The following is a 13,241-nucleotide window of genomic DNA, read 5'->3' as shown; positions in this document are numbered from 1 at the left end:
AGTGTCCTAGGATAATGCTCTCTTTCACAATGAAGTGACATTTTTCGCAATTTAGCACAAGGTTAACTTTAACAAATCTCCCTAAGACTTTCTCAAGATTCAACAAACACTCATAAAAACTACACCCATAGACCGAGAAGTCGTCCATGAATACTTCATTGATTTCTTGCAAACAATCGGAGAAAAGTGACATCATGCAACATTGAAAAGTAGCAGGCGCATTTCAAAACCCAAAGGGTATCCTCCGGTAGGCAAATATACTATAAGGGCAGGTGAATTCCGTTTTCTATTGATCACTAGGGTGTATGGGGATTTGGAAAAATCCTGAGTACCCATCTAGGTAATAAAAGTGAGTATGATTGGCTAGACTCTCAAGCATTTGGTCAATGAATGAGAGTGGGAAGTGATCCTTATGAGAATCTTTGTTATGCTTCCTATAGTCTATACACATTCTTCATCCCATGATCGTTCTATTTTCCACTTGCTCTCCCTTTTCACTCTTAACAACTGTCACCCCCTCTTTTGTAGGTACTACTTGAACATGACTCACCCATTTACTACCGGAGATGGGATAAATCATCTTGATCTCCAAGAGTTTAAGCACTTCCTTCTTAACCACTTCTTTCATGTTAGGGTTTATCCTCCTTTGATGTTCTATAGAGGGCTTATAATTGTCCTCCAACATGATCTAGTGCATGCAAATAGAGGGGATAATCCCTTTCAAGTCATATATGGTATACCCCATGACTTTAGGGTATTTCTTAAGAACAGTAAAGAGTTTCATGGTCTCAAACTCTCCAAGGATCGCATTCACTATCACAGGATTAACGGATTCCTCATCTAAGAATTCATACCTAAGGGTTTGGGGAAGTTGTTTTAGCTTAAGTTGGGGGTTTTGAGATTCGGGTCCATTGCTTTGTGTCATAAGCACTTCAAGGCCATGGGAAATGGGACTTTGGTCTTGGTTCCTCATTAGCCTCTGACTTTTCATGATTCTTCATGCTTTCAAACAAGTACACCTCCATCTTTTCGTATGGGGTTCTCTCTTGGACACAAGCGTCAATGACATCGACCAAACAACAAGAGTCTCTTAAGGAAGGACTTTTCATGAGTTTCGCTAGAATGAACTCAATCCTCTCCTCACCAACCTAAAAAGTTAAATTTCCTCTCTTAACATAAATGATAGCCCTAACCATAGCTAAGAAGGGCCTTCTTAGGAGTATTGGGATTTGAGTCTCCTCTTTGATCTCCATGATAACAAAGTCAACAGGAATATAAAATTCACATATCCTCATGGGAACATCCTCTAACACACCAACGAGATACTTAATTGATCTGTCTGCAAGCTGTAGCGAGATATTGGTCGGTTTCATTTCCCATATGCCTAACTTTTTACACACTAATAGGGGCATCAAGCTGACGCTAGCCCCTAAATCGCACAAAGCTCTCTCAAAGTTCATGGTTCCAATTTGACAAGGGATAGAAAAAATTCCCTAATCTTTTAACTTTTAGGGAAGAATGTTTTTAATCATAACATTGCTATCAACAATCATATCCACCGTTTCATGATCCTCAAATTTTCTCTTGTTACAGAGGATCTCTTTTAGAAACTTATCATAAGTGGGAATTTGGGACAACACCTCGGAAAATGGCACATTAATGTGGGTCTTTTTAAGGAGTTCCACAAATGTTTTGAATTGGTGTCGCTACACAAAAACAAATACAAAGCCACAACCAGAATTTATTTATTCCAGAGGAAAGGGAAAATATCGATAAAACCACTAAAAGATGGTCGTCGCAACCAAGAGCGGATTTGGGAGTCGATTATGCAAGGGAAATGTATTAGCATCATTCACATATGTTGTACTCAACAAGTACCGTTTTAATTTTTCTATGTGCATATGGATATTATTATCTGAAGGTTACTTGTGGTTGCTCAAAGGGGAAAAATAAGCATTTGTTTGTTTGCGGTAGAATGGATGCGCTTGGATCGTATTCTGGCAATTAAACATAGCTTGTATGCTCGCGCATGGGAGGCTTAAGCGTTGTTCTTATTGCCGTAGAACGGAAATAACATGTCCTTTGTGAAAAGGTTTGGAATGTCCTAAGGCGGAAAATTGAATTTGATGGGTTGTGATTGATTTTAGAATGGGAGAAAAGCATCGAACCATAAGCTAAGTACGACCGACAATCCGAGTACTTGGGAGATGAAAGGACAAGTGCATATTGACCTCTATTTTTCATTCTAAAAGTTTTTGTTTATGAAATTTGTGATGAGATTTTAACCATTGGTACTTAGAGAGAGACAAGCATCTAAGCACAGGCTAAGTACGACCGACAATCAGAATACTCGGGAGCTGAAAGGACAATTGCATCCTGACCTCTCTTTTTCACCCTATGGGGACCGAATTAAACTCGTTTATCGTTAAGTATTTTGAATGGAAGACAAGTATTGGGCCACAATCTAAGCACGACCGACAACCTAAGTACTTGAGAAATAGTGTGTATAAGCACACTCCATCCTTTTTCATCCGGTTTATTGTAAAAATGTTTTGAAAATGACTTAACGTTGGATCAAGTGTTTGAAGTTAAATAGAACAAATGTTTGAATGAAATGAAAGAGGTACTTGACGTTGGATCAAGCACATGTTTCACATCCAATTAAGTTTGATTTGGAAAAATACTTGACGTTGGATCAAGCACATGTTTCACATCCAATTAAGTTTGATTTGGAAAAATACTTGACGTTGGATCAAGTTTTTTTTTGTTCTTTTGAAAAAAAGTTCTTTTTAGATCGCTTTTGATTATTTCTTAGTTAATGGACGAGTGAGAAAAGCGATAAAATTGCTACATGTTTATGGGAGTGGGTTACATTTTACCCAAATGGGGGATAATCATACATCATACAAAATTAAACCATACATATAAGAATCATTCATAATGGCAAAATCACAGTCATAATTCATGCACGCAATCAAGAGTAAAGGATTGAATTCCTAATGAATTCTAATCGAAAATTAATGAGCTAAACTCTAAACTAAATTCAATTAAACAGATGAAACTTTAGCTCAAAGTGTGTATTCAACGAGTTTTGTTAGATTGTGTAGTAGTTGTTAAACCTTCCTTCAAATCTTCAGCTCCCTTTTATAGAGGAAGAAAAAGAATTGTTAGAAAGTTGTTTGCACATGTGATCTTTTGAAATGCAGCAGCTCCATGAGAGAGACGTTGGAAGATGAATCTTGTTAAGATCTTCACCCAACAAGTAATAGCATAGTATATTGCATCTTTATCATATTAGGTATAAACCAGACGAGGGGGCGAACTAGAGAATCCACATCATCTTTTCTTGAGGCTTGCACTATGAGACTCTAGTTAAGTTTTTTCATAAGTCTGGTGTTGACAAGATAGATCTGTTATAGTGGCAGAGTACGGAGTAGATATATTAAAAATTGAAATTGATCATTCATTTTGAAATATTATTTAATTTCAAATAGATCATTAGAACATAGGAACTATAATTTAACAAGTTATAAAAAAAAATTAAAAACCTGCAAATTTATCATCTCTCTTCCTCGTGCTTATCAAAGAACACCGTTTTCAAAAAAACACCAGTAAAGAACTCAACCCCATAAAGTTCATATCAGTCCTTTATCAATCAAAAATTTGAAATCTAGCAAATTCATCCTCCTCATTACCTTCCTCAACCCAAAAATTTAAAACGTAGCAAATTTATCACTTTTATCATTATCAAAACAAATATTCATTCAAAAATTTAAAACCCAGCAAACTTATCCCGTTAAATGGTAGGATGAAAAAAGAATTAGAATATTTTATAAATATAGAGTTAATTTGAGTTTTCGTCAAATTAGTAGGTTAAATAGACTTTAATAATAGGTTAAAAAACACACTATTTAAAATATCAGCCGTCCAATTCTAATTCACAATTATCTAGTTTGTGATATAAACCGTTTGATGTCCCATTAGTATCATTCATTTCATTTTCAGTATTCACAACCACTCCTCTTTTATTGTCTTCTTTTGTTTCGATTCCTTCAATCGATTCAAGATTCACCAATGGCTCTGAGAATTCAACACATTCCCATGTTCTTCCCCGTTTCACCCATCACCATCACCAAACTCAAAACTCGAATATCCTGCTCCAACAAAAGCAACGACGACGCATCACTCGCATCAGAGTTTGCAGAGAAAGTATCAATTATCAACGCACGTGCGGTCCAAGCAGAACAAGTCATGAGAAAGAGCAGAAAGATTCTCTTCAAAGAATTCTGCAACTATCTTGACCTCAATGAACAAGAAGCTAAACAAAAATGGAACAAAATTGATGAAGATGAGAAATGGGTTTTGATTAAGGGATTTGTTCAAGAATTGAATGAATTTTTTCAACCTTTGTCTGCAAAATATACCAAAGAATTGGTCGAGGAATATTTGCTAAAAGAGAATCTTCCTCCTAAATCTCCTCCTTCTTCTCCTTTGTTTCCCTTTGATAGTATAATTGGTTTTCCATAGAAAACAATTCCATGTTCCATTTTCTTTTTTTGTTCTTGTTTTGAAAAATTAGCAGAGAAAGAAAATTCAGTCTGTAACTTGTAATTTCTCCCCAAACAATTTATTTGAGGAGACATGTTTTGTTTCGGTTAATTAGTTCTTTTTTCTTTTTTCTTGAAACAGTACTATTTAATCGAACTAAAGTAAATAATGTGTTACCAAACACTATGGAATTATTAGACATTATACTACTACTACTACATCATATATAGTGTAACCATTATTTTAAACAGTGAGATCATGGAAGCACATTCAAGAGTGTTTAGACTTGGTAAACCAAGAATTGTTGTAGGTGAAACTGGAGAAGACAAGCCAAGGTGATGGAGATGAAATCAGAGCTCCAGGTTATCAACAAGTTCTTGGTCTTGTGAAATGTAAAAGATGATTTAGAATATCTATATACAACCAGACAGCTATAGGTGTTGCCAATGTAATATATGCGAGACATTGTCAGAAGTACACTTGTCTGCAGTGTGCAACTGTAGTCTCCGCTGGACAATACGGACACTTGAATGTTCGTGTGCTGTTTTTTGATAACTTCAGAATAGATTGCTTGCAAAGGACATGTAAGCATGGCAGGAGCATTGGAGGATTCTCTTCGCTAGCTTGATCCCTACTCACGGGGCAAACGAAAATCGAATGGAACTGAAATTCTTTACCTAATTCTACAGGTACTGGCAACTGATCCATTTCCTGCCACTCCTGCTTCTTTGCAGCCATTACATTTGCCAACTTTAGCAGTGTGGGCAAGCCTTCAACACCAGCTGCAAATACCATACTCAGAGGGCTCTCATAGGAATGTCCCATAAGAGAGCAGAACTGTCGCGCAAGCTCTTCAGTTGTCGTCTCCCAATGAATTGGGGATAGCAATTCAAAATAAGGGGAGTTCTCAAGCCTTCTTATATACATGAGGCAACCCATGAGCTTTTGGAAGTCATCCTTGTAGGACTCAGCAAAACGAGCAAGATAAGTTCTGGAATACTTTAGGGCATCAGCTTGGGTTCCATTTTGCACAATCTCTACATACTGCAGTGTGTGAACCTTAAGTTCAAGATTGGAACCAATCTGGGCAAGTTTTTCACTATTGGCAGAGACCCATGTGAGAGCAGGCTGAATGTTTCTAGCCCTCATGGCTTCAATAACCTGGTGCATTTCCAGAAATTGAGATCTAAGTGCAGTTGCATTAGGCTCCCCAGCCTCATTTAGGATGTTATCTCCAAGATCAAATAAACCTTGACGGTAAAAGTGGCTTGCAATGATCTGACTGATAATATGAGTGTCAAAGTCCACATTTCTGTATGCCTTTGAGATGTCAGGGTTTAACGATTTTTCAAGAAGTTTTTGATACTTAACAAGACTTGAGTTCAATTCCTTATGCGGTCCTTCTAACTGTTTAAGTGACCCAATAGCATTGAGCTTTGACTTAAGTTCTGTAAGAACGGCTTTCTGGTCAGCTGGAATTGAGGGATCTTGAGGTGACTGAAGTGTTGCCAATGCCTGCTCAATTTCATGCCCTACCTGGTCAACAGTTTCTTGAGACTTGGAAGAACATAACTTTTGCTTCTTTGCCACACGTTCAAATGCATCTTTGATGCTATTAAGCTCCATCTTTGTGTTCAGATTACAAAGCTCCTAAAAAATAAAATAAAAGTTAGAAAGAACAACTATTTACGGACTCAGAAAGATGCGAGAAACTGTTCTTTTATAAAAACAACTTATGTGGATTGCACAAAAGGAAGCATACCAGTAAAAGCTATAGCAACTGCTTATAGTCCACCATTATCAACAATAGTCAATAGTTACAAGACTTTATTAAGAACAATACTCACATGCAATAAAACATGATGAAACCATTTCCATACCATTTGGTTTCTCCACCGTTCAGAGCTCTTAAAATACGTTTCTACTGCTTAATAGTGCTTTATAATGAATTTTAAAGCTACATCAGCTCCATTTATGAGTCTGACCAAAATAGTACTAATTTGCTCCAACTAATTTATCTATTTCCTTACTGATGATAGTTTCCTCAATTTCCCATTTTACAAACTAGTGAGTGGGTGCTCTTTGATGTTTATATGAATTATTGATAACACAAAATTATCCAGAAACCAAACTATACCAAGGTGTATTAGTAAATGATAACTCATCTATACAAAGACAACAAAACCTTTTCATACTAGATTAGATTAGCCACATGAACCAATCAACTCCATAATATTGCAGCACAAATTAAATCCAAAGATTTACACCACTTAATCTCCCTTCATGATCTGGCCAATAGTTATACCTCTTTCCACTAGATGACATCGACTACACATATTAATCAACTCTATAATATGGTGTTGTGTATAAAGTCCACAAATAGACCATTTACCACTTAACCTCCCTTAATAGTTTGGCTAAGTTTTCCTTTGACCCCCACCCTCTATCTAAATACATGACTACCTCCCATAGGCTCAACTCTCCTTGTCTGTGCTTCAGTGAATCTTCTCCCCACAAGCCCAATTTACCTAAGATGAGACTTTACCATATTTTTCACAACGACGACCACTCTAACAACTGTATTCCCAATCTTGTCTATCTAGTCTTACATAACCAACTTATCTAAGATAACACTGACATGTCTGAATTACTAACAAAACATATCTTTCTGAAAATGATTAATCTTCTTCTCATACAATGTTAAACGATTAATAGCTATATAGTACTACAATGTTCAAGATCACTGAAACTGATTTTACAAACTAAGTACTGTATATCATAATTCTGTAATCTAGAATTTACCAAACAAACTAAACGTAAATACGCAGAACATGATCTATCTTCCCCACAAGAAAGAGTCAAATATCAAAATGGTAAATATTAATTACAATCTTTAAAATAACTTACTTTTCAAATCTGCACTTCACAAAAAAAATAATCATAAATCTACAATTAACTATGCAAGATTAATAAAACCTAAGTATATTTATCAAGAATAAACATCAATGAAATAAAATCAAAACCGATTTCAATAGAACGAAATCAAGAAATAATGCAGAATCCCTAATTGCCAACAAATGTTGTACAAAAAACAATTAGGGAAAAAATTATATTAAAAATTTCATTCCAAGAACTGTGAATTCAAACTAATAACGAAAAACGGAATCAAACTAAGAATAAATCAAATTTGAGTTACGTGTGATCGATTATCTAGAGATGAAAATTGAATCGTGGAAATCGAGAAGTGAAATGAGAGAGAGAGAATGAAATTGAAACGGTGGCGATACCTGAAAGAGAGTGCGGTTTGAGGGAGAAGAGACGACGAGAAGGGAGGAAGAGGGTTCGCAGGCGTGCGAGTTCGACTAAATCTTCTTGCTCTTTTATTTTTATTGATTTGCTCCCTATTTTTATTATGAATTGTTTTGAATCTCTTACACTTTTAATAAATAGAAGATTGTTGTATTGAAAAGAAGAAAAGAAAATTTACCAAATTATTTTTGATAGAATAAATTTAAATAATTAAAAATTATAAAAAATATTTAAATATATAATAAAAAATATAATATTAATGATTTTTCGATATCCTAAAATAACTTATAATATAGTGTAATTTCTTTTCAAAACAACTTATAATATAAAATGGAAAAAGTATTACTTTTCTACCATTAAAATTTTGGATTCATTGCTAGGTAATTTATTTGATGTTTATTAATTTTGATATTACATCTTAGTATACTATTTTGATTTTTTTTAATGGAAATTATGTTTTTTTAATTTATTTTCACAATAATCGTAATATCCAAACTAAGACATTTTAAAATAAGTTTCGAACTCAGAGGTGTTGGTAGATGAATTCATACCTCTTATAAGTCTAACCAATCCAATTTACGATCACCTTTAAAATGGAAGAGTTGACACTAACTCATCTGGCGCGTCAGTGTATTTTTTTATTTTAATTAAAATAATAAATTATTAAAAAAACTAAATATAGAATATTAACATTTAATTAGATTACTTTTATATATAATAATATTTTTAACACTAACGAGGACAGACAAGTTGGTCATATCGGCCACTAGTTTCACATCCCCTAGCTACCCTAACTCGTTGCGCTTGCGGTAGATTCATCCCAGGTGTTTGAGGATTTGAGGTCCCGGGACATCACCATCACCAGATTCCCTAATAAATTCTCGCATTTCTAAGTAGTCTTGAATATGCATTTACGCGCTGCCGTAATTGAGTTTGTAACCCATGTCGAAGTAGTTGGGTTGTGTTGATGGGTTATTGGTGTGCGGTTTGGTCGATTGAATGATGACATTGGTGCGAATGATTCGTTGGAGAAATGAAGAAATGGTTGTTGTGGTGTTTGGTAACCCCGAGTTTGTTGCATGTCTTGGCCTTGTGATGTTTGAGTGTTTTGTCTATGGTAATAGGAAATGTTGGTGTTATATGTTCCTTGCGTGTTTTAGTTATGGTAGGATGATGAGTTTGGGGCATTTGTTAGTCTAGGTTTTTTAGTAGAGTGAAAAATTAACGAATTGATGGTCTTAAATAAGTTGACATTACTAAGTGTTTAAAGTTTAAGCCAAAAGCTTCGACATATTAACTCTATCGGCCTTTCGGTTTAACTTGTTAGACGATAGGCCAAGATCTAGAGGGGGTGAATAGATCATAAGTTAAAATTTGAACCAAAATTGATTTTGAAAAAGTTTATAGCGCGAAAGCAAGTTTCAAAAAATTTATGAATCAAAACCCTCTAACCGAACCTACTATCGAAAAGATCGGATATGCGTTGAGGTGTCAATGCAATGATAATAATCCACAAGTCAATCAACAACAACTAATCACAACTAATTGAATGTAATACAATAGGAAAAGTCTATCTCCAATGAACAAAACACATAAAAATTAAGTCAAGCAATTTGTCGAACATTTAGTGTGCGATCAATAATGTTTGGAACGTTATGTAAGGTTTGTTGTTCTTAAAAATCCAACAACAACCAAATTGTTTGTGATCTACACATCAACACGAATTTTAAAACACATTCAAAATTATGATCCAAACAATAGTGATCGAATGATCAATGCAATCGAAAATTTGCAAACCACAAAATAAAATATATATATATATATATATATATATATATATATATATATATATATATATATATATATATATATATATATATATATATATATATATATATATATATATAGAGAGAGAGAGAGAGAGAGAGAGAGAGAGAGTACACAAGAATTTATTTAGGAAGTTCCCAAATCGACCTTGCTATGGGTACGTTTTCCCTCAATCCAAATTCGAATTGAGATATTATAATAAATCTTACTTTGCAAAATATGTGTATACAAGAGATGAAGAAATCGAACTTCTACAAACCCTAAGTTTTATGTTGACTCTACCACCTCCAAAACCTTTGATCAAAGATTGATCAAGTAACCAACAATATCGCTTAAATGCAACTGTTTTTGCTACTTCCTTGCAAGCCACTCCTTGTCCCCAAGGCTTTCATCCGATTCAATTAATCCCAAACGCACACTTGTTGAAACCCAAGATTTGCCAACACGGTCCACAGTCTCACGCTACTCCCTTGAAAGACACTCATTGTCCCAAGGCTTTGACTCGATCGAACCTGAATTGCGCAATCTTGTCCAAAACCTTAAAACCTTAAACGACCTTGAAGGAAAACCCCAACTCAGTTTTCTGATTTGAATCCCTCAAAGTTCCAAAACCAATATTCTCGGTACAACAAACCTAATTGGACGTTATCAACCCTAATCTAGATGGCACCCAATAAAAAAATGATTATGTATAGTTTGATTGTGTATATGCATAAATGAAGTTGAAGATGATGAGAATGCTTTGAAATCCTAGATTTATGTAGGTTTTACTCACTCTAGAAACCTTACTGAAAACTGATGCATGTATGAAATATTTATATGCATGGGTAATTTAGGAAAAAAAGGAATGCAAAGAACTTGAGAAAAATATAATTTTTGAAAAAGTACATCGGATAGGTCGACATATAAAAGTCATGTATTGACATGTTCGATGCATAGGTCGACATATCTAAAGTCATGTATCGATCTAAGACTGTTATGTGCTCCCTATGTGTCGACTTGAAGAGTCTGCACATGGGACCTAAGTTATAGGCTTTAATACTGCATCATATGTGTCGACCTATAGAATACATGTGGCGACCTATAGCTGATACGAATAAACTGCAAGTGCACAGATATATCATGGTAGTAATAAAATATATCAATCCCACATAGACTTTATAGTCAACTAAATCGCTATCAACTATTGCAATTTAAATTTAAGGCTAACTAAAAAGGGATTTTTAAATTGCAAAGAAAGTTCAAAATTTTAGATTTGAAAGATTGAATAAAAACGAGGTCAGGATATGATTTCCTATGTACCTTGGGACTCAGATGAATTGTGACAATTTGTTTTGGTTTAAAATATTTTTTGGAGAAAGAATTAGTTTAAAAACACTACTCACTTTCGTGCATCCTGCGTTATACTTTGAAACCGTAAATGTCATGTTGTCGCTCCATACGTACGGTTTCAAAACACTTTTTGAGAACTAATAAGTCATAATTAATGTCTAAAATATTGTCGGTGTACTTAGAAATTAAAGATCTGATTTTTATTGATCGGGTACTCGTCTCACATTATCGTGCTATTGACCAGTACCTAGGTGTTTTAAAATCACAAATGCAGAAAATAGATCAGACACTGATCTCACATTGTCACACTGTTGACCGATACTTGAATGATTCGAAATTACTGATGCAGAAATTTTATCGGATACTGATCTCACACTGTCGTGTTGTTGACCAGTATCTAAATGTTTTCACTATCATGCAAAACATTTTGAATATTAAATCTTAAAAACCAGAACCAGAAAAATTAGGGCCTGTTTGATTCCCTTTTTAAAAACAGTTTTTTAGTTTTTGAAAATTGAAAAACAAAAAATTCATTTGATAAATAGATTTTAAAAAAGTGGTTTTGAAAACTGTTTTTGTTTTTTAGTTTTAAAAACTAAAAAATCAAAACTTGTAAAAGTTGTTTTACTTTTGAATTTTTAAAACACAAAAATTGAAAACACATTAAAAATTGTAAATTTTCATTATTAATAGTAATTACGTTGATTTGTTAAATATGAATTTGCAATAGAAAATATGTTTTTGCTATGCTCATATGCGTAAGAGAATTATTTGCATCGGAACAACTCAACAAATGAAAAATATTACGTTTTCATAAGAGAACACATTTTAATTAGTTGGACATTTTCATGTTTATAACATGTACATTATATATTTATCTACTTTTTATTTTTTAATAAAATTTAATTATCATTCTTTTATGTATTCATTATGTGATTGTTTATGTTTTTTACATGAACATTCCTTGAAATTACATTAAAAATATTTAACTTATAGAAAACAAATGAAAATTTGTAAAATTGTAAAATAATAATTTGTAAATTTTATCTCTTTTAAGAAAATGATATGATTGAAATAAAATTAACTTACAAATAGTATTTTACAATAAATTAAAATAAATTATAAAGAGATTAATGGAGATGTACTAACCTAGTAAAAAAACTTTACATGATCATTCAATAAAAATATATCATTTTGCTATATCATATAAATAATTTAATTTTTTTTTAAATATGATTTAGTAGGATATAATCGTTATTGATCGAAAGTGTAAAATTAATATACAATATCAATGTATCGTCCATTTTCTCAATTGTAAAATAATTGTTTAAAATTTTAAATTAAAAAAATAAATTAGTTTAATTAATTACTAAAATAATTTTATACTTTTTTTAATAACTCTTTAATATATATAATATTTTATCATTTACTTATAATCACACTATTTCTAAAAATAAAAATCAAATAATATTTGAATTAGTTTTTAAAAACAAATCAACTAATTCATTTTCTCCGCTTTGCGTCATTTTCATCTGGTTTCTTCATATATCAACTAATCCATGTAGGTGTACTATCAGTGTATTTTTTCCATTTTTCTCCGCTTTTCGTCATTTTCATCTGGTTTCTTCATATATCGACTTCTACTTGTAAAGTACCTGAAACGTACACAAATTACCAGTATAACACTACAAAATATGATAAAGTGACACTAAAACATGTGCAAATTAAGTCAAAATAAACTATATGTTTCGGTGTTATCAATAGCCAAGAAAATATTTCTATAGGTCGATCTGTAATTGCATGTGTTGACCTGTAATGCTATTTTTCACAAAAATTGATTTTTCATGCATGTGTGATACATGAGACCTTTTCCAAGTTGTTTTCAAATACTTTTATTCTTCCTAGTTCTAAGGTGAACATAGAGAATCAGAGAATACCGTCCAATATACATTAACGCTAAAGTATTCTAGTTTCGACATCATACAAAATACATCTAATAGAAGTTGCACTCACATACTCCCCCTTTTTGATGATGACAAAACATGAGATGATGTGTTTGCAATGAAAAACTCCCCCTGAATATATACATCCCAACTTCATCTTGTTTTCCTCCTTTGACAACATAAAAAAGAAATGAAGCAATTCATGAAAAGTGTTTTAAATCACGCATAAACCAATATAACACACAAAGGCGAGTTGCAAAGATAAGAGCATCAATACGATAA

At 33.1% G+C, this 13,241-nt stretch overlaps 3 protein-coding genes across 3 annotated transcripts in view; 1 reads left to right on the top strand and 2 right to left on the bottom strand.

Annotated features, from left to right (window-relative positions):
- The first annotated feature begins 3,959 nt into the window (after positions 1-3,959).
- LOC127083753 (uncharacterized) lies at positions 3,960-4,731 on the top strand. The gene has a single exon (XM_051024089.1). It carries the CDS (start codon positions 4,075-4,077, stop codon positions 4,525-4,527), a length of 453 nt encoding a protein of 150 aa, XP_050880046.1. The 5' UTR covers positions 3,960-4,074; the 3' UTR covers positions 4,528-4,731.
- Positions 4,720-7,998, bottom strand: LOC127083743 (protein RMD5 homolog). Its single transcript, XM_051024079.1, has 2 exons — positions 7,836-7,998; positions 4,720-6,198 (listed from the first exon to the last, which is right to left on the bottom strand). The coding sequence occupies exon 2, from the start codon at positions 6,172-6,174 to the stop codon at positions 5,017-5,019; it is 1,158 nt and encodes a 385-aa protein (XP_050880036.1). The 5' UTR covers positions 6,175-6,198; positions 7,836-7,998; the 3' UTR covers positions 4,720-5,016.
- The window catches only part of LOC127115287 (uncharacterized), a 12,408-nt gene continuing 6,430 nt past the window's right edge, over positions 7,264-13,241 (bottom strand). Inside the window, exons 5-6 of the mRNA XM_051046865.1 lie at positions 7,456-7,464; positions 7,264-7,339 (exon numbers count right to left, since the gene is read on the bottom strand). Coding sequence (XP_050902822.1) covers positions 7,264-7,339; positions 7,456-7,464 — 85 coding nt within the window. The remainder of the gene's footprint in view (positions 7,340-7,455; positions 7,465-13,241) is intronic.

Source organism: Lathyrus oleraceus, chromosome 1 (genome assembly GCF_024323335.1).
Source record: "Lathyrus oleraceus cultivar Zhongwan6 chromosome 1, CAAS_Psat_ZW6_1.0, whole genome shotgun sequence".
NCBI lineage: Eukaryota > Viridiplantae > Streptophyta > Magnoliopsida > Fabales > Fabaceae > Lathyrus > Lathyrus oleraceus.
The sequence above is the reverse complement of the archived record's forward strand: the minus strand, read 5'-3'. Positions and strand labels throughout refer to the sequence as shown.